General features: G+C 42.1%; 1 protein-coding gene across 1 annotated transcript in view; it reads left to right on the forward strand.

Moving 5' to 3' along the window:
• Positions 1-16,787: 16,787 nt before the first annotated feature.
• LOC110496654 (gamma-aminobutyric acid type B receptor subunit 2) overlaps positions 16,788-27,417 on the forward strand; it is a 432,145-nt gene continuing 421,515 nt past the window's right edge. The window contains exon 1 of the mRNA XM_036953439.1: positions 16,788-17,941. Coding sequence (XP_036809334.1) covers positions 17,630-17,941 — 312 coding nt within the window. The 5' untranslated portion in view covers positions 16,788-17,629. The remainder of the gene's footprint in view (positions 17,942-27,417) is intronic.

Here is a 27,417-nt window from a genome sequence, read left to right on the forward strand (position 1 = left end):
AAACAGGTTTAGACAGGGGGACCACAGACAGGTTTAGACCACTGGACAACAAACAGGTTTAGACCACTGGATCACAAACAGTTATAGACAGGGGGACCACAAACAGGATTAGACCACTGGACCACAAACAGGTTTAGACAGGGGGACCAAAGACAGGTTTAGACCGGGGGAACACAAAAAGGTTTAGACCACTGGACCATAAACAGGTTTAGACAGGGGGACGACAAACAGGTTTAGACCACTTGACCACAAACAGGTTTATACCGCTGGACCACAAACAGGTTTAGACCACTGGACCACAAACAGGTTTAGACCACTGGACCACAAACAGGTATAGACAGGGGGACCACAAACAGGTTTAGACCACTGGACCACAAACAGGTTTAGACCACTGGACCAAAAACAGGTATAGACAGGGGGGCCACAAACAGGTTTAGACCACTGGACCACAAACAGGTATAGACAGGGGGACCAAAAATAGGTTTAGACCGCTGGACCACAAACAGATTTATACCGCTGGACCACAAACAGGTTTATTCAACTGGACAACAAACACGTTTAGACATGGGATCACAAACAGGTTTAGACCACTGGACCACAAACAGGTTTAGATCACTGGACCACAAACAGGTTTAGACCACTGGACCACAAACAGGTTTAGACATCTGGACCACAAACAGGTTAATACCGCTGGACCACAAACAGGTTTAGACCACTGTACAACAAACAGGTTTAGACCTATGGACCACAAACATGTTAAGACCACTGGACCACAAACAGGTTTAGACAGGGGGATCACAAACAGGTTTAGACCACTGGACGACAAACAGGTTTAGACCACTGGACCACAAACAGGTTTAGAAAGGGGGACAACAATCAGGTGTAGACCACTGGACCAGAAACAGGTTTAGACCGCTGGCCAACAAACAGGTTTAGACAGCTTGACGAAAAACAAGTTTAGATCACTGGACCAGAAACAGGTGTAGACCACTGGACCACAAACAGGTTAAGACCACTGGACCACCATCAGGTTTAGACCACTGGACCACAAACTGGTTTAGACAGGGTGACCACAGACAGGTGTAGATCACTGGACCACAAACAGGTATAGACAGGGGGACCAGAAACAGGTTTAGACCACTGGACCACAAACAGGTTTAGACCACTGGATCACAAACAGGTGTAGACCACAGGACCACAAACAGGTTTAGACAGGGGGACCACAGACAGGTTTAGACCACTGGACAACAAACAGGTTTAGACCACTGGATCACAAACAGTTATAGACCACTGGACCACAAACAGGTTTAGACAGGGGGACCACACACAGGTTTAGACCACTGGACCACAACAAACAGGTTTAGACAGTGGGACCACCGACAGGTTTGGACCACTGGACCACAAACAGGTTTAGACCACTGGATCACAAACAGGTATAGAGAGGGGGACCACAAACAGGTTAAGACCACTGGACCATAAACATGTATAGATAGGGGGACCACAAACAGGTTTATACCGCTGGACCGCAAACAGGTATAGACCACTGGACCACAAACAGGTTTAGACCACTGGATCACAAACAGTTATAGACAGGGGGACCACAAACATTTTTAGACCACTGGACTACAAACAGGTTTAGACAGGGGGGCCACAGACAGGTTTAGACCACTGGACCACAAACAGGTATAGACAGGGGGACCACAGACAGGTTTAGACCACTGGACTACAAACAGGTTTAGACAGGGGGACCACAAACAGGTTTAGACCACTGGACCACAAACAGGTATAGACCACTGAACCACAAACATGTTTTGACCGGGGGACGACAAACAAGTTTGGACCACTGGACCACAAACATGTTTAGATAGGGGGACCACAGACAGGTTTAGAACACTGGACCATAGACAGGTTTAGACAAGGGGACCACAAGCAGGTTTAGACCACTGGACCACAAACAGATTTAGACCACTGGACCACAAACATGTTTAGATAGGGGGACCACAGACAGGTTTAGAACACTGGACCATTAACAGGTTTAGACCGGGGGATCACAAACAGGTTTAGATCACTGGACCACAAACAGGTTTAGACCACTGGACCACAAACAGGTATAGACAGGGGACCACAAACAGGTTTAGACCACTGGACCACAAACAGGTATAGACCACTGAACCACAAACATGTTTTGACCGGGGGACGACAAACAAGTTTGGACCACTGGACCACAAACATGTTTAGATAGGGGGACCACAGACAGGTTTAGAACACTGGACCATAGACAGGTTTAGACAAGGGGACCACAAGCAGGTTTAGACCACTGGACCACAAACAGATTTAGACCACTGGACCACAAACATGTTTAGATAGGGGGACCACAGACAGGTTTAGAACACTGGACCATTAACAGGTTTAGACCGGGGGATCACAAACAGGTTTAGATCACTGGACCACAAACAGGTTTAGACCACTGGACCACAAACAGGTATAGACAGGGGACCACAAACAGGTTTAGACCACTGGACCATTAACAGGTTTAGACCGGGGGATCACAAACAGGTTTAGACCACTGGACCACAAACAGGTTAAGACCACTGGACCACAAACAGGTTTAGACCGGGGGACCACAAACAGGTTTAGGCCACTGGACCACAAACAGGTTTTGACCGGGGGATGACAAACAGGTTTAGACCACTGGACCACAAACAGGTTTAGACCGCTGGACCACAAAGAGGTTTAGACAAGGGGAACACAGACAGGTTTAGACCACTGGACCATAGACAGGTTTAGACAGGGGGACCACAAACAGGTTTAGACAGGGGGAACACCAACAGGTTTAGACCACTGGACCACAAACAGGTATAGACAAGGGGACCACAAACAGGTTTAGACCACTGGACCACAAACATGTTTAGATAAGGGGACCACAGACAGGTTTAGACCACTGGACCATAGACAGGTTTAGACAGGGGGACCACAAACAGGTTTAGACAGGGGGAACACCAACAGGTTTAGACCACTGGACCACAAACAGGTATAGACAGGGGGACCACAAACAGGTTTAGACCACTGGACCACAAACATGTATAGACAGGGGACCGCAAGCAGGTTTAGACAGGGGGACCACAAACAGGTTTATACCACTGGACCATTAACAGGTTTAGACCGGGGGATCACAAACAGGTTTAGACCGGGGGATCACAAACAGGTTTAGATCACTGGACCACAAACAGGTATAGACAGGGGGACCACAAACAGGTTTAGACCACTGGACCATTAACAGGTTTAGACCGGGGGATCACAAACAGGTATAGACAGGGGGACCACAAACAGATTTAGACCACTGGACCACAAACATGTTTAAACCACTGGATCACAAACAGGTTAAGACCACTGGACCACAAACAGGTTTAGACCGGGGGACCACAAACAGGTTTAGGCCACTGGACCACACACAGGCTTTGACCGGGGGACGACAAACAGGTTTGGACCACTGGACAACAAACAGGTTTAGACCGCTGGACCACAAAGAGGTTTAGACAAGGGGACCACAAACAGGTTTAGACCACTGGACCACAAACAGATTTAGACCACTGAACCACAAACAGGTTTAGACCGCTGGACCACAAACAGGTATAGACAGGGGGACCACAAACAGGTTTAGACAAGGGGACCACAAACAGGTTTAGACCACTGGACCACAAACAGATTTAGACCACTGAACCACAAACAGGTTTAGATAGGGGGAACACCAACAGGTTTAGACCACTGGACCCCAAACAGGTATAGACCACTGGACCACAAACAGGTTTAGACCACTGGACCACAAACAGGTATAGACCACTGGACCACAAACAGGTATAGACAGGGGGACCACAAACAGGTTTAGACCACTGGACCACAAACAGGTTTAGACCGGGGGATCACAAACAGGTTTAGATCACTGGACCACAACAGGTTTAGACCACTGGACCACAAACAGGTTTAGACCGGGGGATCACAAACAGGTTTAGACCACTGGACCACAAACAGGTTTAGACCAGGGGATCACAAACAGGCCATACTGATAGTATATTTACAGTGTGTCTGTCACCGTTACAAGTAGTTTGGACTTTAATATCATTTACAAGCCTCACTCTCCATTCTGATGAATTATTAAGACTTGTACAGAGGGCTTGTTTAAAAGGATCTAGCTTTTAAAACCATCCTATTATAGGACATCTTGTTAGGCTCATACAATTCCCTGAATATACCTTACTTCTAATTACGTACCTCAGGTACTGAGCCATGTATAATAGCATTTATTATTTCTTAATAAGACATTTCCTTCAGTTCACCTAATAGTAATTGAATCCCTCACATGGGTCCTAACTAGCTACATCTCTGTATTATAGAGTCCATAAAGCTCAGCAAGTAAAACACTAAGAGGCCTACCTAGGTAATAACACAACCGTGTACTTGAATACAATATGATGCTCTTTATTGCTTGCCTCTTGATCTTGCGGTGACTTTACCAATATATGCCTGCAATTCAATTATTTTCTAGGCCTCTACTGTTAACTAAGCCAAAGCTGTACTGTCTATGGGTTTTATGTCAGAAATTATGTGATTTAATACTGAAGAATACCTTCCAATGAAAAGGAAACATGATTAATGATCTGTCAGGCAGTCCAGTAATCAGAACATTCTCTAAATACATTAGTAAGAATAGACAGAGTAGGGCGGCTGTTACGAAATACACCCGTCTGAAATATGAAATATCATGCCTCATTCATAGTGTTTGGAACACCTGGCATTTATAATTCAATGTGTGTCCAACAGTGCATCGTCAAAAGTAGTAATGAGGGATGTCCTCAGGCCATCCCATTAATTTATATTGAACATGAACACGTCAGGCTGTGTGTGTGTCCTCCACTTGGTTTTTACTTGCACCAATTCACCCTTTTAATCCAATCTACTCTGAGACGCTCATTTTATAACCTGTATTTAGCCAATGATGCTTACCCAGAGAGTCGGCTTTGCTCAGAACTTGCATCAAGCGCCTCAAAGGAGTGCTGATCTAGGATCAGATCCCCCTTGTCCATGTAATCTTATTCACCGTGATATAAAAAGCCAAACTGAACCTAAATCAGCTTGATTCATACATCTCCAAAAAGAAGGATAATAGTATCATCTTCTGAGACTGATAGGCTGTAACTGCTGCTCATATACCGGTCCAAGTTGAATTCAATCACAGTCTGATTCACTTCACTGAACGTGTTAATCAAATGTAATCACCTCAATTTCATCCATGACTGCTCTTTTCCTTTTCAGTATGGTATCAACATACTGTACGTATGTGTAATGATAGTCTGGCTTTACCCTTCATATTGCACCATGCCGTTGTGGCCGGATTAGCAGAATAGAGGTTGTTTAATAGCTTGGTTTGACATTTCACTGGGGGAGGGGGAAATACAATTTCATAGTCGTGATAGATGATAATTTCGAATTTAGCTGACACTTTTATCCAAAGCAACTCAGTCATGCCTGCATAGGTTTTACTATGGATGGTCCCAGCAGGAATCAAACCCACAAACCTGGCATTACAAGCGCCGTGCTCGAACAACTTAGCCATAAAGGATCACATGATATATGCTTTGTGACATGGATGAGACGATAAGACCACTGGAACATTGGAACCAATGAGGTATATAAACCCTAGATTGCTGATGCTATGTATTGGCCATTGAGAGAATTTAAGCCACCGGTCAGCCATAATGTTGGTATAGAAAGGAGCAGTCCTCCACAGGAATGAATGGAATTCTACAGTAATGTTTCAATAAAAAAATGACATGTATTTAAGTATTTTTTGTTGTTGTAGTAGGGACAGTAACATTAGTACAAAAAAAAATCTGTATTTACAGTGGGGCAAAAAAGTATTTAGTCAGCCACCAATTGTGCAAGTTCTCCCACTTAAAAAGATGAGGCCTGTAATTTTCATCATAGGTACACTTCAACTATGACAGACAAAATGAGGGGGGAAAATCCAGAAAATCACATTGTAGGATTTTTTATGAATTTATTTGCAAATGATGGTGGAAAATAAGTATGCCACAGATGTCTCAAGTTTTGAGGCAGCGTGCAATTGGCATGCTGACAGCAGGAATGTCCACCAGAGCTGTTGCTATAGAGTAGAAAGTTCATTTCTCTACCATAAGCCGCCTCAAACGTTGTTTTAGAGATTTTGGCCGTGCATCCAACCGGCCTCACTACTGCAGACTACGTGCATGGCACTGTGTGGGCGAGCGGTTTGCTGATGTCAACATTGTGAACAGAGTGCCATATAGTGGCGGTGGAGTTATGGTATGGGCAGGCATAAGTTATGGACCACAAACATAACATTCTATTTTATCGATGGCAATTTGAATGCAAAGAGATCCCGTGACGAGATCCTGAAGCCCATTGTGAGGCCCATTTGTTTTAAGGTGACCAACAGATGCATATCTATATTCCCAGTCATGTGAAATCCATAGATTAGGGCCAAATATTTTTTTTTCTGATTGACGGATTTCCTTATGTGACCTGTAACTCAGTAAAATCTTTAAAATTGTTGCATTGATATTTTTGTTCAGTATAAATGAGATATTTCTGTATTTAAATTTCAATACATTTGTAAACATTTCTAGAAATGTGTTTTCACTCATTATGGGGTATTGCGTGTGTAGATGGGTGAGAGAATTTTTATTTTTAATAAATTTAGAATTCAGCAGTGGTGGAAAAAGTACCCAACTATCATACTTGAGTAAAAGTAAAGATACCTTAATAGAAAAGGACTAATAGTAAAAGTCACCCAGTAAAATTCTACTTGAGTCAAAGTATAAAAGTATTTGGTTTAAAATTTGCTTAGGGATTTTGAGTTAAATGTTCTACAACAAATATGTCTTAGTGTCCAACAAGCTTTCTCTACCCTTAACCTTGTTCTGAACACCTCCCAAACTAAGGTCATGTCGTTTGGTAAGAAGAATGCCCCTCTCCCCATAGGTGTGATGACTACCTCTGAGGGTTTAGAGCTTGAGGTAGTCACCTCATACAGGTACTTGGGAGTATGGCTAGACAGTACACTGTCCTTCTCTCAGCACATATCAAAGCTGCAGGCGAAAGTTACATCTAGACGTGGTTTCCTCTATCGTAATCGCTCCTCTTTCACCCCAGCTGCCAAACTAACCCTGATTCAGATAACCATCCTACCCATGCTTCATAGATCGGCAGGTAAGGGTGCTCTTGAGCGGCTAGATGTTCTTTACCATTCGGCCATCAGATTTGCCACCAATGCTCCTTATAGGACAAATCACTGCACTCTATACTCCTCTGTAAACGGGTCATCTCTGTATACCCGTCGCAAGACCCACTGGTTGATGCTTATTTATAAAACCCTCTTAGGCCCCACTCCTCCACATCCAACACCCGTTCTGCCAGTCACATTCTATTAAAGGTCCCCAAAGCACACACATCCCTGGGTTGCTCCTCTTTTCAGTTCGCTGCAGCTAGCGACAAAGGAGCTGCAACAAACACTCAAACTGTACAGTTTTAGCTCAGTCTCTTCATTCAAAGACTCAATCATGGACACAATTACTGTCATTTGTGGCTGCTGTGTATGATGTATTGTTGTCTCTACCTTCTTGCCCTTTGTGCTGTTGTCTGTGCCAAATAATGTTTGTACCATGTTTTTGTCATGCGTTGCTGCCTTGCTATGTTGTTGTCTTAGGTCTCTCTAGTGTTATCTAGTGTTGTGTTGTCTCTCTTGTCGTGATATGTGTTTCGTCCTATATACATATATACATATATATATATATATATATATATATTTATCCCCCGTCTCTGCAGGAGGCCTTTTGCTTTTTGGTAGGCCATCGTTGTAAATAAGAATATGTTCTTGACTTGCCTAGTTAAAATACATGATAAATAAAGGTTCAATAAAATTAAAATAAAAAGCATCAAAAGTAAAAGTATAAATAATTTCAAATTCCTTATATTAACCAAACCAGATGGCACCATTTTCCTGTTTTTGTATTTATTTATGGAAAACCACGGGCACACTCCAACACTAAGACATTATTTACAAACAAAGCATTTGTGTTCAGTGAGTCCACCAGATCAGAGGCAGTAGGGATGACCAGGGATGTTCTCTGTTTAGTGAGTCCACCAGATCAGAGGCTGTAGAGATGACCAAGGATGTTCTCTGTTTAGTGAGTCCACCAGATCAGAGGCAGTAGGGATGACCAGGGATGTTCTCTGTTTAGTAAGTCCACCAGATCAGAGGCAGTAGGGATGACCAGGGATTTTCTCTGTTTAGTAAGTCCACCAGATCAGAGGCAGTAGGGATGACCAGGGATGTTCTCTGTTTAGTGAGTCCACCGGATCAGAGGCAGTAGGGAAGGCCAGGGATGTTCGACTGATAAGTGCATGAATTTGACTATTTTCTTGTCCTGGTAAGCATTCAAAATGTAACGAAAACTTTTGCGTGTCAAAGAAAATGTATGGAGTAAAAGTCCAATATTTTCTTAAGGAATGTAGTGAAGTAAAAGTAGTCAAAAATATAAATATTAAAGTAAAGTACAGATGCCCCAAAAACCTACTTAATACTTTAAAGTATTTTTACTTACTCTACACCACTGGAATTCAGGCTGTAACAACAGAATGTGGAATAAGTCAAGGGGTATGAATACTTTCCAAAGGCACTGTAGACCACAGGGTTCAGACAACATACCTGTCAGCCGTACAGAAACACTGATTTTATGTTCTTTTCAAACATATTTTTTCATGACTATTTTGCCCTCGTTGATTTTCTCCCTCTCTCTTTTTCTCTTTCTCTCTTTCTGCTGAAGTTGGAACAGTGAGGGATGTGTCTTATGGGGGAATAAACAGATGGCACTAGAATAATCTTGACCTAGTTCTTTATCAGGATATCACAGAGAAAATACAAATCTGCCAGTGATGAGAGAGGTCAGAAGGATTGGTAGGAGGCTTTCACCTGGTCTAAACAGTTAGAAACTGCAGGAATCCCGGGTTGCATCCTCACCCGGGTTGCATCCTCACCCAGGTTGTATTCTAACCTGGTTGTATGCTAACCTCGGAGAGGTGTGGCTATGCGTAAGATACCAATTTCATGTTTCATGTTCCAAAAAATGACACCCCATTCTCTTTATTGGCCTCTAGTCAGAAGTAGTGCCCTATTTAGGGTATAGGGTGCCATTTGGAACGTAGGGCGTGATGACGTGTCCATCCAGCTTGATGAAGGACTTCACACAGAGGCGGTTAAGGTGGGTATGGTTAATACCACTACATGATGGAAAATATTACATTCAGTGAGTTTGCCTAAAAAGGTTACCAAACATGTCGGTGTTATGTGGGTGAACAGACTTCAACTGAGATACATGGAAATGATGTGTAGCAGAGTGGGTTCATCAGACTATACATAATGAATAATCTAATTTCGATCTATATTAACATTTATAGGACTTTGTTCTATATTAACACCTATAGGATTTACTTCCATATTAACACCTGTCGTGTCTTTAGTATCCTTAATGTGATGACATACTATTTTATCAAATCGATTACCGAACGTTTAATTGATTACGTGATTGAATTATAAATCATGTAACATTTAACTCATTAATAACCTGGTGCACCACGGATAAGTTTATTTAAGGAGTTCCGTCTTCCGAATGGAACTCTTAGAGATCTAAAGATCTTTTACATTTCAGTCATCAGTCATTAATTATTCTTTACCTTCTATCATTCTCATCTGAACGTTGTAAAATTCTTGGTTATCGGCACGAACCCTAGTATCCATAATGAATATACAAATTGGCTTAATTATTTATTTACTAACTAACTAAATAATCACAGAAATACATAACAAACAAACAGTAGATATTGGTTACTAACAATGATAGAAGCCAATATGGCGGCTTGGTAGACAAAAGGTGTAACGGTTTTCTTGATGAGAAGGAGAGTCGGACCAAAATGCGGCGTGTCTATTGCAATCCATATTTAATGAAGTAACACACTAAACACAAACACTATCAAAACAATAAACTTAACGAAAACCAAAACAGCCTATACTTGTGTAACCTAACACAGAACAATGACATCAGGACACTAAGGACAATCACCCACCACAAACTCAAAGAATATGGCTGCCTAAATATGGTTCCCAATCAGAGACAACGATAAACACCTGCCTCTGATTGAGAACCACTTCAGACAGCCATAGACTTAGCTAGAACACCCCACTAGCTACAATCCCCATACATACACACCACATACAAAAACCCATGCCACACCCTGGCCTGACCAAATAAATAAAGATAAACACAAAATACTTTGACCAGGGTGTGACAAAAGGAAAGGGGTGGGACTGAGAAAGAGCGGGAAAGACAAAATGGATTCATTACACACAGTCTATAATTATATTTATTGAAATGATAATCTTTTGCACATGAACGGCCTCTCATTCGACAATAATTGCAATGCATATATATTTACGCTCGCATGTCGTTGTTGTCTTCTCTGTTGGAATACTTGATCGTCCTGTAGGGTTCATCGGGGTGTCTGGTTAACTTTCAATGAAGTCACAAAGTCTTTTGTAGTTGTCGGTGGTTCAGGATGGATACTTCAGAGTGCGTTTCAGATATGTTCTCATAGAATAGACGCTTCGGCGGTTGTCAGTATTCTCGTTCTGGACTTAAGTCATTTCTAGCTGCAGACTAGTAATTATTAATTTAGTTCTATATGACCACCTATAGGATTTAGTTCTATATGACCACCTATAGGATTAAGTTCTATATTAACACCTATAGGATTTAGTTCTATATGACCACCTATAGGATTTAGTTCTATATTAACACCTGTAGGATTTAGTTCTATATGACCACCTATCGGATTTTGTTCTATATGACCACCTGTAGGATTTAGTTCTATATGACCACCTATAGGATTTAGTTCTATATGACCACCTATAGGATTTAGTTATATATTAACACCTATAGGATTTAGTTCTGTGTTAACACCTATAGGATTTAGTTCTATATTAACACCTATAGGATTTAGTTCTGTATTAACACCTATAGGATTTAGTTCTATATTAACACATGTAGGATTTAGTTCTATATGACCACCTATAGGATTTAGTTCTATATTAACACATGTAGGATTTAGTTCTATATGACCACCTATAGGATTTACTTCTATATTAACACCTATAGGATTTAGTTCTATATGACCACCTATAGGATTTACTTCTATATGACCACCTACAGGATTTAGTTCTATATGACCACCTACAGGTCTTAGTTCAGTGACACAATTCTGATACATTGAAGACCTAGTTCAATAGTAAGCTGTAAACTTGCATCCACATTGTCTAATTTACGCAATACGATGGATATATAGCATTTTTGCAACAACAACAAAAACATTTTCATACTCATCTATGAATTAAAAGTCTGAGAACAGTAATATTTTACACACTTGAAGATACCCATTAACAATTATTTCTGATTAAAAAACACTAATTCTATGGACATATAGCATTTTGGAAATAAACACTTCATACAAAAATGTCCTCATCAATTTATACAAAATACCCCGTGATGACAAAGCGAAAGCAGACTTTTAGAATGTTTTTGCACCTTTATAAAAAAGGCTAAATTGAAATACCTTATTTACATAACTATTCAGACCCTTTGCTATGAGACTTGAAATTGAGCTCAGGCGCATCCTGTTTCCATTTCAACAACTTCATTGGAGTCCACCTGTGGTAAATTCAATTGATTGGACATGATTTGGAAGGCCATGCACCTGTTGACAGTTGACAGCGCATGTCAGAGCAAAAACCAAGGCATGAGGTCGAAGGAATTGTCTGTAGAGATCTGAGACAGGATCGTGTCGAGTCACAGATCTGGGGAAGGGAACCAAAACATTTCTGCAGCATTGAAGGTCCCCAAGAACATAGTGGCCTCCATCATTCTTAAATGGAAAGAGTTTGGAACCACCAAGACTCTTCCTAGAGCTGGCCACCCTGCCAAACTGAGCAATCGGGGGAGAAGGGCCTTGGTCAGGGAGGTGACCAAGAACCTGATGGTCACTCTGACAGCGCTCCAAAGTTCCTCTGTGGAGATGGAAGAATCTTCCAGAAGGACAACCATCTCTGCAGCACTCCACCAATCAGGCCTTTTACGTTAGAGTGACCAGACGGAAGCCACTTTTCAGTAAAAGGCACATGACAGCCTGCTTGGAGTTTGCCAAAAGGCACCTAAAGGACTCTCAGACCATGAGAAACAAGATTCTCTGGTCTGATGAAACCAAAATTGAACTCTTTGGCCTGAATGCCAAGCATCACGTCTGGAGGAAACCTGGCACCATTCCTATGGTGAAGCATGGTTGTGGCAGCATCATGGTGTGGGGATGTTTTTCAGTGGCAGGGACTTGAAGACTAGTCAGGATCGAGGGAAAGATGAAAGTACTGAGAGATCCTTGATGAAAACATGCTCCAGAGCGCTCAGGACCTCAGACTGGGGTGAAGGTTAACCTTCCAACAGGACAACGACTCTAAGCACACAGCCAAGACAACACAGGACAGCCAAGAGAACGCAGGTGTGGCTTTGGGACAAATCTCTGAATGTCCTTGAGTGGCCCAGCCAAAGCCCGTACTTGAACCCGATCAAACATCTCTGGAGAGACCTGAAAATACCTGTGCAGCGACGCTCCCCATCCAACCTGACAGAGCTTGAGAGGATCCACAGAGAAGAATGGTACAAACTCCCCAAATACAGGTGTGTCAAGCTTATAGTATCATACCCAAGAAGACATGAGGCTGTAATCACTGCCAAAGGTGTCTCAACAAAGTACAGAGTAAAGGGTCTACTTATTAAATGTGATATTTCAGTTTTTTATTTGTAATACATTTGCAAACATATCTAAAAAACTATTTTTGCTTTGTTATTATGGGGTATTGTGTGTAGATTGATGAGAGAAAAAACATGGAAAGAGAAGTTGCCCCTAGCATGGTGGATTCAAATTGCTGTTTGATGTTCAGTTTAGGAGAAGTGTAGGCTACAGCAAACAATTTCAAATAATTGCCTATTGTTCTGTTCAGCTTCAAATGTCGCTGGAGAAATGCAGTCAGTCTTGTGTGGGTAGTTTCGAGTTGGAAAGGGATTGAGTGCCCTTGGCGACATACAGGTAATGGGGAACAAAGACTGCATGTGAAAGGCTTTCACAGGCACGGTACAGTAGGCATTTACCCCCCTTTGCGCACAACCGCTTAACCCAGTGGTTCCCAACCAGGGGTACTAGGAAACAGGGGGTACTTCAGAAGACTCATGAGACCATACTGGTAAAATGCACATGAGGGGGTACTTCAGTGTTACTCTGGGCAGAGCAAAACTATGTGGGTGGTACAGAAAGCAGAAAAGGTTGGGAACCACTGGCTTAAACTGTCTGAATTTTGTCCCACAAAGAGCGCCGTGTCTAACGCAGTGATACAGGATGTGGAGAGCGTCATCCTCCACCTTCATCCCTTAGAAACTTGACTCAAACGGGACAACAAAATCATTTTTGTCAGAGTGTACCTTCAAAAAGTATTGTGTTTAAAATTCAGTGAGCATACATTTTATTGCAGTGCCCACTAAAGCCAAAGTCACAATTAGGCTGCCCATACTGTATGAGGGAATGGGGGAATAATCGCCTTGAAGAGGCTAGGTGGCAGTGTTTATTTAACAAGGCTTTACTACCCCCATTGCCTGCTGCTGAGAGGTCCATAACATGCATTGGTTATGTTTATGGTTATGTTTATGGCATTCGATATTCTCTTCTGCTCTCATATTTTAGATCATTTATGAATTTACCAAACTGCATGACTGCGCTTCTGTAAAGGAATCCCTTGATTGCTTAGCTTGTGATTCAACATATTCAATATACACCATTTTGAAATGTATATAGCTTATATAATATAGAGTAAAGCAATCATTTTAGCCATAGGCTACCATAGTCATGTTAAATTATTTTAAGTCCATGCAGACGTACAGGTTGGTGGAACCTTAATTGGGAGGACGGGCTCTTGGTAATGTCTGGAGCTGAGTGAGTGGAATGGTATGAAATACATGAAACACATGGTGTCCAGGTGTTTGATGCCATTCCATTTGCTCCGTTCCAGACTTTATTATGAGCCGTCCTCCCCTCTGCAGCCTCCTGTGATGCTGAGGTTGTTATACATGCATGCAACCTGGACAAAAGGGTAGATGTCACATAGTAAAAATAAATCCGGGACACTCCAATTAGTACGATACACTACGTTTCGTATGGTATGTATTCATTTGTGGATGTCAATCATCTATTTCGTATGATATGTTGCCAATTACAATTTGTATGATAAGTTACGACTTGCAATTTGTACAATATGTTACGAATTGCAGTTTGTACAATATGTTACGAATTTGCTAAACATATGATATGTTGCTAGGTGGCTAATGTTATCTAGGCTAGGTGTTAGGGGTTAAGGTTAGGGTTAGGAATTAGGTTAAAATGTTAGGGTTAAGGTTAGCTAACATGCTAAGTAGTTGCAAAGTAATAAATAACTGCAAAGTTGCTAATTAGCTAAAATACTAAAGTTGTCCGTGATGAAATTCGAACAAGCAACTTTTGGGTTGCTAGACGTTCGCCTACCCATCCACCCCGGCCAACCACCCTACTTCTTTGCCTTAAGTTTACCTTCGGTCTTATGTAACCATACTAAAAATAACATATCATACTAATTTCAGTGACCTGGATTTATGTTTATTATGTTGCGTCTGCTCTATGAGATCAGGATGGTTTTAAGATGTAGGCTAGCCCATAGAGCCATTGTGAAAATACACTATATACAGAAAAGTATGTGGACACCCCTTCAAATTAGTGGATTTGGCTATTTCAGCCACACCCGTTGCTGACAGGTGTATAAAATCGAGCAACGAGCCATGCAAATCTCCATAGACAAACATTGGCAGTAGAATGGCCTTACTGAAGAGCTCAGTGACTTTCAACATGGCACCGTCATAAGATGCCACCTTTCCAACACGTCAGTTCGTGAAATGTCTGCCCTGCTGGTGCTGCCCAGGTCAACTGTAAGTGCTGTAATTGTCAAGTTGAAATGTCTAGGAGCAACAATGGCTTAGCCGCAAAGTGGTAGGCCACACAAGCTCACAGAATGGGACCGCTGAGTGCTGAAGTGCGAAAAAAAAGTCTCCTCAGTTGCAACACTCACTACCGAGTTCCAAACTGCCTCTGGAAGCAACTTCAACAAGAACTGTTCGTCGGGAGCAGCCGCACACAAGCCTAAGAGCACCATGTCCAATGCCAATGTAACAGTATAGCTTCCGCCCCCTCGCCCGACCCAGGCTCGAACCAGGGACCCTCTGCACACAACAACAACAGTCACCCACTAAGCATCATTACTCATCGCTTCACAAAAGCCGCGGTCCTTGCAGAGCAAGGGGAACAACTACTTCAGGTCTCAGAGCGAGTGACTTCACCGATTGAAACGCTATTAGCGCGCACCACAGCTAACTAGCTAGCCATTTCACATCGGTTACACTCACCCCCATTTTGACCTCCTTCTTTTCTGCAGCAACCAGTGATCCGGGTCAACAGCATCAATGTAACAGTATAGCTTCCGTCCCTCTCCTCACCCCTACCTGGGCTCGAACCAGGGACTCTCTGCACACATCGACAACAGACACCCACAAAGCATCGTTACCCATCGCGCCACAAAAGCCACGGCTCTTGCAGAGCAAGGGGAACAACTACTTCAGGTCTCAGAGCGAGTGACGTCACCGATCGAAACGCTATTAGCGCGCACCACCACTAACTAGCTAGCCATTTCACATCGGTTACACCAAGTGTCGGCTGGAGTGATGTAAAGCCTGCCACCATTGGACTCTGGAGCAGTGGGAACGCGTTCTCTGGAGTGATGACTCATGCTTCACCATCTGGCAGTCCGATGGACGTATCTGGGTTTGGATGATGGCAGGAGAACGCTACCAGCTCCAATGTATACTGCCAACTGTAAAGTTTGGTTTTGGTGGAGGACGAATAATGGTCTGGGGCTGTTTTTCATAGTTCGGGCTAGGCCCTTTAGTTCCAGTGAAGGGAAATATTAACTATATAGCACACAAGGACATTCTAGACGATTCTGTCTTTTGAGGAAGGCCCTTTCCTGTTTCAGCATGACAATGCACCTGTGCACAAAGCAAGGTCCATACAGAAATAGTTTGTTGAGATTGGTCTGGAAGAACTTGACTGGCCTGCACAGTGCCCTGACCTCAACCTAATTAAACACCTTTGGGATGAATTGCAACGCCGACTGCGAGCCAGGCCTAATCACCCAACATCTGTGCCAAACCTCACTAATGCGCTTGTGGCTGAATTGATACAAGTCCCTGCAGCAATGTTCCAACATCTAGTGGAAAGCTTTCCCAGAAGAGTGGAGGCTGCTGTAGTGGTGTTCAACGACCAGGTGTCCACATACTTTTGGTCATGTACTGTATCCGGCTACACTTGACAACCCCTCTTGCATGTTTGAAACCCTGTCTCTCTGCTAAACAGAAAGCCCATTAAATCAACTTTGCCTGTCAGGCGGCTGATGCTTACACAAGAGCTTGCTCCATCCATCCATCCCTCCTCTGAGTCCCCCACCCTCCCTCTCCCTCTCTGTCTTCCTTTTTCCGCATTTCTTTTGCTGCTCCCACTCGTGCGCGCTCTGAGTAGCAGCAGACAGCGCTAAATAAGTGAAGCCTTTTCAGAGGCAATAAGGCAGCCGCAGCATCGTCTGTAGCTAGCACACACACTGACAGTCGCGCGGGCTGTTAGAACGCCGACGCTATCTGGTCTCGCGCACTCTGGACGCGCTGCAATCAAGATTACTTTGAATATTCTCTATTTAGGCTCTCCAGAACAATTTCCGTATTCTCTTCGATCTTAATAGGTTATATATTGTAGTGCACTGGCACGGATGTTCTATTAGGCTACTCTGCCGTCTCTTGATGGTGAAAATACTCGGGAGGTGAATTTGTATCCAACTGTCAACGAGAGTGAGTGACTCTGGTCGACCCCTGTCATCTTGAAGTTGTCTTATTTGGGCTTTTTGAGCAGCCTACGGACTGTGAATTGTGATGTTCTTGTGCCATTTTCGCGCTGCTTCACCAGGTTGAGAGGATAGTGTTTGAGTTGGAGAGATTTTAACGCGGAAACCTTGTGCATCACGGAGACCAGGAGGAGAGAACCGTCAGCGCCAATAACACCTGCAACAGAACGCGTCTCCGTTTCTTCCATATATGGTGCAACACCAAAACTGGAACCTTGGAATAATCCTACAGAAAACCTGTCATCGAGAATAAATCTGTTTTAAATTCGCTGTGATAGGCTACAATCGGGTCGAGGTTGCTCGCTGCTGTTGAACCCCCTACCTAGGCTACGGTTGCTGTTTTACGGTTTGGACCATTTGAATAGGCTACTATATTCTCCTCTCGGCTCGGACGCCCCTGAATTTGCGATGCTTGAGCAGTGAGAGCTGGGTGGGATCTTATTTGGTCGTCCTGCACGCCACAGTAGCATGGCCCCGTCGCGAAGGCACTGCGGATGGGAGATGACGCCTCTGTCGGGATACCTGCTCCTGTCCATCTTGGCGTTTCAACCTGTGCTAGCCAAGGTCTGCAATGACTATACGAGGCACGGTCAGGACAACAGCTGGTTCTCGGGGGATGATGAGAAGTTGCCCATCATGGTGCTCATGCCGATGAACGAGTCGGCGCTGATGAGCAGCATTAGTCAGGGCATCGAGCCCGCTGTCCAACTGGCCATCCAGCACATACGAGAGTCACAGAATTACAAGTTTTCACTCATCACCAAAATCTACGACACCGAGGTAAACTCATTCACCCACTCTGCCCCATGTCCTTGGTAGCATAGACTACATGTGCTTTCGCTTTGGGCTTCAGGGATAGATAAAACGTTTCATATCGCTTTGGTTGTTCGCGCGCGTGTGTGTCTCTGTGTGTGTGTGTGTGTGTGTTAAAGGGGGTGTAGCCTACACTGCCCGGCAGGCAGCGCTCACAGGCAGCGCTTCCATTTGGAAATGGTTGGTAGGCCTACATCTACGCATTGTTCCACAACTTGTTTTTATTTTTGTATAATGCCTGGATATTGTCTGATGTTGCATTATTTTACGCCTGCAACGTTAGGTTACTGTTGCATTAACACAGGAGCATACACTATCGGATGTTGTCATTACATTTTGTTGTCTTTAAATGTTGACACATTTTGTCATCCTCAATTCATGAGCAAAGGACGGTTTTAGCTTAATTTGCGGTGGTTGGAGTAGGTGCCGCGCACGTGCAACAAACTGGTGATCAAATAACAATATTCCATAATCTCATCTTTTTTATTTTACCTTTATTTAACTAGGCAAGTTAATTAAGAACAAATTCTTATTTCCAATGATGGCCTACTCCGGCCAAACCTGAACGGGATGATGCGGGACTCCCAATCACGGCCGGTTGTGATACAACCTGGAATCGAACCAGGATCTGTAGTGACGCTTCTAGCACTGAGATGCCGTGCCTTAGACCGCTGTGCCACTCGGTAGACCAATGTGATTTTAAACCTAACGCTAATATTAACCCTAACGTAACCACACTGCTACCCTTACGCCTGCCTAACCCTAACCTTGAAATAAGACTAAAACGCTATTTTTCGTTTTCATGAATTTTTACATTAGGCTATAGCCAATTTGGACTTTGTGGCTGTGGTAACTAGCGGAAACCAGTCATTATAGCAGTGATGCAGGATGTAATTGTAGTCACAATTAGGGAAAGGAGGATTCCTAGTCAGTTGTACAACTGAATGCCTTCAACTGAAATGTGTCTTCCGTATTTAACCCTCTGAATCAGAGAGGTGCAGGGAGATGCCTTAATTGATCATTGGCAGAACGACAGATTTTTACCTTGTCAGCTCAGTACAGGCAGTGGTGGAAAAAGTACCCAATTGTCATACTTGAGTAAAAGTATAGATACCTTAATAGAAAATGACTCAAGTGAAAGTCTCCCAGTAAAATTCTACTTGAGTAAAAGTATTTGGTTTTAAATATACTTTGGTTTGCTTAATATAAAGAATTTGAAATGATTTATACTCTTGCTCTTATACTTTTGATACTTGACTGTACCATTTTCCTGTTTATTTTTTTTTTACGCATAGCCAGGGGCATGCTCCAACACTCATTTACAAACTAAGCATGAGTTTAGTGAGTCCACTAGGTCAGAGGCAGTAGGGATGACCAGGGATGTTCTCTTGATCAAGTGAATTAGACAATTGTCCTGTCTTGCTAAGCATTCAAAATGTAATGAGTACTTTTGGGTATCAGGGAAATGTATTGTGTAAAAAGTACATTATTTTCATTAGGAATGTAGTGAAGTAAAAGTAAAAGTTGTCAAAAGTAAAGTACAGATACCCCAAAATATGACTTAAGTAGTATTTTTACTTAAGTACTTTACACCAATGTGTACAGAAGCCTGTCAAGATTGATTAAGCTGATGGTTAAATCTGAAATAAACTGAACAAGGTAGGTTATCACAAAACAACTTGAACGGGTATCTGTGCGGTAGAGCCTCTCTAACGCCCCAAAAGCTCCTATTCAAACTCCCATTCACCAGCTCTGCAAGCATTCTAATGTCAAAATACGTTCGTTGATCACCAGATATGGAGTTTCGCTGAGCAACTATCTTCATTTTCTCCCGTTACGGCCACTATATACTTCCAAGAAAGTTCTAAATACAAATGTACTGTACAAGCAACCGAAAACAAGCCTCTTCAGCACCTCTAATGTATTGAGCTGTTTTAATGGGATTTCCACCACCATTTCTCACATCATTAATATCATACAAATTGTAATTTGTAACATATCTACAAAATAGATGATGGACATCCACAAATGAATACATACCATAGGAAAAGTAACATATCATACTGAATGGAGTCTCTCGGATTTCCGTACAGAATAATACAAAATACTTTGAGACCAGGTTGGGTGCATGGGCATGGCATAGCAGTGATTGATTGAGGAGGCGAGAGAGGTGATATCGAGGATATTATATAAACATCACGTTACCTTGTCAACGTAGAAGCAGGTTGAAAGTGAGAGCCCAAAACTGCAGCGCTCACTCAAGCTGATTTAATTGATGAGGTTTGCGGTGAATGGTCTCAGGTATCTTCATTGAAGAAACACGTTTGCAAAACGATCGATGTGACTGATTCCGTTATGAATGATGCACTTAAAATGACCCAGGAGTTAACTTAAGTGTTCAAGAAACCTCATTACCTGTTTTAACTGATTTGTCAGTCTATATTCTACAGCTGCCAGCATTTAGCTATTTACTGTACTATTTATTTCCTGACTTATAAGACCCATGCCGGTGATAAACGCTATAGTCAGGTTGAAGTGTGGAGGAAGGCTGTCACAGAACACAAAAAATAGGTTGCGTGCTGACTCCCGAATTACACCCTGTACCCTATGAAGCGCACTGCTTTTTCAAATGCATAAAGGCACAGGTGTTTCCGTGCCGTTGTGAAAAATGTTCAAACAACAGTATAATCTGTCTGACAGCAGCAGGACAGTGATGAGTGGTCACGAATGGCATACAGCATGCACGTCCTGGGATCCACCTCTGCCCATAGGATTAAATATACTACTGACATATTTCCCCTGGTTGAAATATGAGCTGTAAACAAGAGGTCAGTTGATCGGTCAGTTGGATATTCATTCTGGGGATGAATGAATGAATGAATGGATGGCTGATTGATGAGTTTAATGGCCAAAAGTGCCCATTGAGTTCAAATTGTAACGTTTTTGTATTCAGAATGTACTAATCAAGAATATACGATTTTCATATATTTCTCAGGAAATAATAAGTAATAAATATTGTCATGGAGGAGTGATTTAACAGGCTAATGACTTATTTCCTATGAGTGAAAAAGTACAACAAACAAGACAAGGGAAGCATGTGTATTGGTGTTATCAACAGCTGTCAGGAGGAAGATTCTTGCCAAGGACAACCATTTACAAGCAGTTGGAAGCCTTTTCTTTCTCACAAATCCTGCCACCGCATGATATTCAACAGACTGTTCAAAAGTGCAATTTACTATCGATGGTCTGTCTAGTAATTATATATTTCTTAGAATAAAACACATGGAAAATAGAAGAACAAGTGAGCATCAGCACAAGACTGAATACATAGTGTATCTAGTGTAATTGAATGCATGAGAGTATCACTGATTTTATTACTGTCTTTTCTTAATTCTATTCATCATAGATGGACACCTACATTAAATCAAATCAAATCAAATGTATTTGTCACATACACATGGTTAGCAGATGTTAATGCGAGTGTAGCGAAATGCTTGTGCATCTAGTTCCGACCATGCAGTAATATCTAACAAGTAATCTAACCTAACAATTTCACAACAACTACCTAATACACACAAGTGTAAAGGAATTAATACGAATATGTACATACAAATATATGAATGAGTGATGCCCGAACGACATAGGCAAGATGCAGTAGATGGTATAGAGTACAGTATATACATATGAGATGAGGAATGTAGGGTATGAAAACATTATATAAAGTAGCATTGTTTAAAGTGGCTAATGATACATTACATCAAGATGGCAAGATGCAGTAGATGGTATAGAGTACAGTATATACATATGAGATGAGGAATGTAGGGTATGAAAACATTATATAAAGTAGCATTGTTTAAAGTGGCTAATGATACATTACATCAAGATGGCAAGATGCAGTAGATGGTATAGAGTACAGTATATACATATGAGATGAGTAATGTAGGGTATGAGAACATTATATAAAGTGGCATTGTTTAAAGTGACTAGTGATACATGTATTACATAAAGATGCAGTAGATGGTATAGAGTACAGTATATACATATGAGATGAGTAATGTAGGGTATGAAAACATTATAAAAAGTGCCATTGTTTAAAGTGGCTAGTGATACATTACATCAAGATGGCAAGATGCAGTAGATGGTATAGAGTACAGTATATACATATGAGATGAGTAATGTAGGGTATGAAAACATTATATAAAGTGGCACCTGTTAGGACGGTGGATACAGTTTAATAGTTATAATTCTTCCAAGAAGATGACTCTGCTGTCCTTGACAGCTTTGAGATGCTAGCTTCATGGTTCTGGTCTGTTTACACTCACCATGTTGTTGAGTGGCGAAGGGAAGGGTGTGTTATGGAATACTATACATTACGGGTTCCTGATTATGTCATCTTCTCTGTCTCTCACACACAGATTCTTCCATGCATGGGCGTGCATAAACTCAATCTCTCTCATGCACTCTCTCTGTCTCTGTCTCTTTGTCTCTGTGTTTTATGCACGCAGTAGGACTGTATGGTATGGTGTGGTGCTGGGGATGGATGCTGCTGGTTATAGGGTTGGATGCTGCTGGGAATAGGGCTGAATGCTGCTGGGGGATAGGGCTGGATGCTGCTGAGGACAGGGCTGAATGCTGCTGGGAATAGGGCTGAATGCTGCTGGGGGATAGGGCTGGATGCTGCTGAGGACAGGGCTGAATGCTGCTGGGAATAGGGCTGAATGCTGCTGGGGGATAGGGCTGGATGCTGCTGAGGACAGGGCTGAATGCTGCTGGGAATAGGGCTGAATGCTGCTGGGGGATAGGGCTGGATGCTGCTGAGGACAGGGCTGGATGCTGCTGGGGGTAGGGCTGGATGGTGCTGGGGATGGATGCTACTGGGGATGGATGCTACTGGGAATAGGGCTGGATGCTGCTGGGAATAGGGCTGGATGCTGCTGGGTTTAGGGCTGGATGCTGCTGGGGATAGGGCTGGATGCTGCTGGGGCTGGATATGGAGATCATGTCCAAACTCCCCTAACACCTCTGAGTACAGCTGTGGTGCAAAGTGTTAGCCGAGAGAATGAGGATGTAGCCAGTGGATTGAGGGTTTTCTGGTCTGAGCTGCTCAGCAGTCGGCAGCACCGCTGTGTGCTGAGCAGCCATCTTCTAGTAGGAACACAGAGGCTTCATGTCTGAACCACAATACATCTCCTGTGTTCCAAATGGCACCCTATTCCCTATTTAGTGCACTACGTTTGACCAGGGCACATAGTGCACTACTTTTGACCAGAGCCCTATGTAGAGAATAGGGTGCCATTTGGAATACAAGATATGTACTGTGGTTCAGACATGGAGCTGCAGAGTCAGACACCATGGTAATGCTGCTAGCTCATTGTCACAGGGACCATCATCAGGGACCCCTGGGTAAAAACTCGCTGTTGGGACAGAGGCAGGTAAAGCTGCTCTCTGCTGTTGTCTGTCTCTATGTGTTCACCATGCATAACTGAGTATCCATGAACATACTTAAATCTATATGTGTTCACTGTGCATAACTGAGTATCCGTATACCTACTTAAATCTATATGTGTTCACTGTGCATAACTGGGTATCCATGAACATACTTAAATCTATTTGTGTTCACTGTGCATAACTGAGTATCCGTAAACCTACTTAAATCTATATGTGTTCACTGTGCATAACTGAGTATCCGTGAACATACTTAAATCTATATGTATTCACTGTGCATAACCGAGTATCCGTGTACATAAATCTATATGTATTCACTGTGCATAACCAAGTATCCGTGTACATAAATCTATATGTATTCACTGTGCATAACCGAGTATCCGTGTACATAAATCTATATGTATTCACTGTGCATAACCAAGTATCCGTGTACATAAATCTATATGTATTCTATTCACTGTGCATAACCAAGTATCCATGCACATAAATCTATACGTATTCACCGTAATGTAAGCACAACTCAGTCTATGTACATACTTTTGTATACAGTATGTAGTGTATGTGGACACCCCTTCAAATGAGTGGATTAGGCCATGTCCGCCACACCCGTTTCTGACAGATATATAAAATCTAGCACACCGCCATGCAATCTCCATAGACAAACATTGGCGGTAGAATGGCCTTACTGAATACTGAAGAGCTCAGGGACTTTTACAGGTTAGCCAGGATACCTTTTAGGAAAATTGTATTAATATGTGCATCTCGTCTTACACGGCAAACCTATCCAGCATTGTTTTCACCTGCAGTGTGAATGATCGCTATTGATTTGAAATCTATATCTTCTGGATTGGAACTGCGGGGTGAATGTGTGGTGACTTTCCGGGGGGCGGGGGGGGGGGGGTTAGAGGCTTGGGCTAACAACAGGAGAGGATGAAACAGGAGTGAGACGTCACAGATGGGGGAGACGCACGGAATCTAAATCCCTTCATTAGCCCCACTCAGGAGGAATATGGGGAGATGTGGATCTGTGACCCAAATGGTACCCTATTCCCTACATAGTGCACCACTTTAGAATACAGTTCTGGTCAACAGTAATACATTATGTAAATCGTTATGTAGGGAATAGGGTGACGTTTGGGATGCGACTTGGGATTTTATACGTCTCACTCCTCTCCCTCTTACAGCGATTCAACCCCTTGTGTTGTCATTCATGGGGATGTAAAATATTTTTCATCTTAAATGTCTGAGTGACAAGGCAGCTGGTGTGTGTTGCTGCTCATTAGAAGCTCCCAGTCTTGGATTTAAAAAAAATCAACTGCCGTATCTGGCTTCCGGGTTAAGCGTGCAGGTGTTAAGAAGTATTTGATCCTGCTTGTGTAAACCAGATATTCATGTGTTTATTTTTTGTAAGAAGCCATTGTAGTCATGTGATACCACTGGCCTCATGTACATGACTGTACATGACTTGTGTTTGAAAGATAATCCACAGTACAGCTATAGACTGGCCCTGTGCTTCTGAGAGGAACAAATGCTGTGTGATGTCACATTTCTACACACTTTGCAGGGGCCCCCATGGTGCAACAGTATGTGGTCTTGATATGTTCGACATATACAGTATATGTGTAAGTATTTATAATAAGTATTTTTGTTTCAATTTCCAGGATATGGGGTTTAATTCAAATTATTTTATTTGTAAAGCACATTTCTTACAGAGGAATGAATTTCAAAGTTCTAAACAAATAAAATAAAAGCTGAGAGATTTCTAAATTATGAGAATTAAAATAGTAAAATAATAATAAGTGTTGTAGTGGCACTTCAAACCGCTCTGAGGTATCTAGAAATCTAGGAAACGTTTTTATTTTTGCTCTCTCACATTTTGTGGCTGCACTGTAATAGTCACAGATTCACACTTTTCTAAAATCATCCTAAGAATCTTATGTCAGAATAATTTGTTAGGCAGGATAGAGAATCTTCGATGGTTCGATTTTGTACAGTTTGCCAGCACATCTAACACTCTCTCTTGTCTGAAACTATTTAAACCTGCAAATTAAAACCAGCTCTCTCCGACGCTCTTCCCGAAGGGGTCTCACATGTACATGCCATATATCATTTAAACATCTCTCGTCCATTAGCCGCTGTAGCCTTGACCCCTGAGAGGTCAACTCTTGTCATGAGAAAGGAAGGTAAGTAGGAAGAGATGCTGGGGAGAAACCGCTGTGAATTGAGGCTGGCACTATCTATGTCCCAAATGGCACTCTATTCCCTACACAGTGCACTAGGGTGATTCCATACCCGGACAGCCCCCAAAATATTTTGGGTATCTCAGATTGTTCTGGCAATTCTCACATAGAAATGTAATTGGGAGTAAGGATGTTTAACATGCTTTTTACATTTGTATCATTTTAAAATGTATTTTTATCATGATGAGAGTAGCCATTTTAGGATCAGCACTCCCACCCTGAGACACTTTATGAATACAGGTCCTGGAGGAGATCTCAACCAATAATAAGAGACAACCTATTCAAGAAGAATAAATTAGCTTCCTTTCAATTCTATTACTGTATGATAACTGCTGGGGCAATTCCATTTACTGATGTTAGAATCAGCAGCTTTCAATTGTATTTCCCTCAATGAGGAATTCTGACTATTAAATCAAATGGTGCTGTACCAAGTCTTTTATTTGATTTATTATTTGTAAGTAGTGTATTAGTGATCTATTACCAGTCTTTGTTTGGGGAAAACAATCCACATTAACCAATGGTCAATTAATAGGTTACAAACAGAATTATCATTTAATTACCATAGTGAATTATTGTAATGTTTGCTTATGTGTCAATTAATCCCATAATGGATGGGGTGCCAGTTGGCAATTTGACACTAAAATAAAATGTCCTTAATTCATTCAAATAAAATGTAATTCATACAGAATACCCTAGTAGGCATTTAATTGGCTACTTCATATGGAGCACCAAAGTACTAAATATAAATACATTAATAAATAATTAATAAAAAATATTTTTAAATTATTTAAGAATATGTGCTGCATTATTATGATATTTTTTCATAATGTCACTTACTGTTTTGTACATATTTAATTTCATAATAATAGTTGTATTTCCCAATGGCTTTTTTCATTAGAACATTTATCATTTCATAATGGCGCCTTCTGAATGTCATTACTTTTTTATTTTCTTGGCATTTTTCATTTCATGGCCACTAGTTCCATAATCGCAAGAGATATGTCAATCAATGCAAGTGGGTAAGTACAGTCGTGGCCAAAAGTTTTGAGAATGACACAAAATATTAATTTCCACAAAGTTTGCTGCTTCAGTGTCTTTAGATATTTTGTCAGATGTTACTATGGAATACTGAAGTATAATTACAAGCATTTCATAAGTGTCAAAGGCTTTTATTGACAATTACATGAAGTTGATGCAAAGAGTCAATATTTGCAGTGTTGACGCTTCTTTTTCAAGACCTCTGCAATCTGCCCTGTCATGCTGTCAATTAACTTCTGGGCCACGTCCTGACTAATGGCAGCCCATTCTTGCATAATCAATGCTTGGAGCATATCAGAATTTGTGGGTTTTTGTTTGTCCACCCGCTTCTTGAGGATTGACCACAAGTTCTCAATGGGATTAAGGTCTGGGGGGTTTCCTGGCCATGGACCCAAAATATCAATGTTTTGTTCCCCAAGCCACTTAGTTATCACTTTTGCCTTATGGCAAGGTGCCCTATCATGCTGGAAAAGGCATTGTTCATCACCAAACTGTTCCTGGGTGGTTGGGAGAAGTTGCTCTCGGAGGATGTGTTGGTACCATTCTTTATCCATGGCTGTGTTCTTAGGCAAAATTGTGAGTGAGCCCACTCCCTTGGCTGAGAAGCAACCCCACACATGAATGGTCTCAGGATGCTTTACTGTTGGCATGACACAGGACTGATGGTAGTGCTCACCTTGTCTTCTCCGGACAAGCTCTTTTCCGGATGCCCCAAACAAT

This window comes from Oncorhynchus mykiss, chromosome 18 (assembly GCF_013265735.2).
Source record: "Oncorhynchus mykiss isolate Arlee chromosome 18, USDA_OmykA_1.1, whole genome shotgun sequence".
In the NCBI taxonomy this organism is placed as follows: Eukaryota; Metazoa; Chordata; class Actinopteri; order Salmoniformes; family Salmonidae; genus Oncorhynchus; species Oncorhynchus mykiss.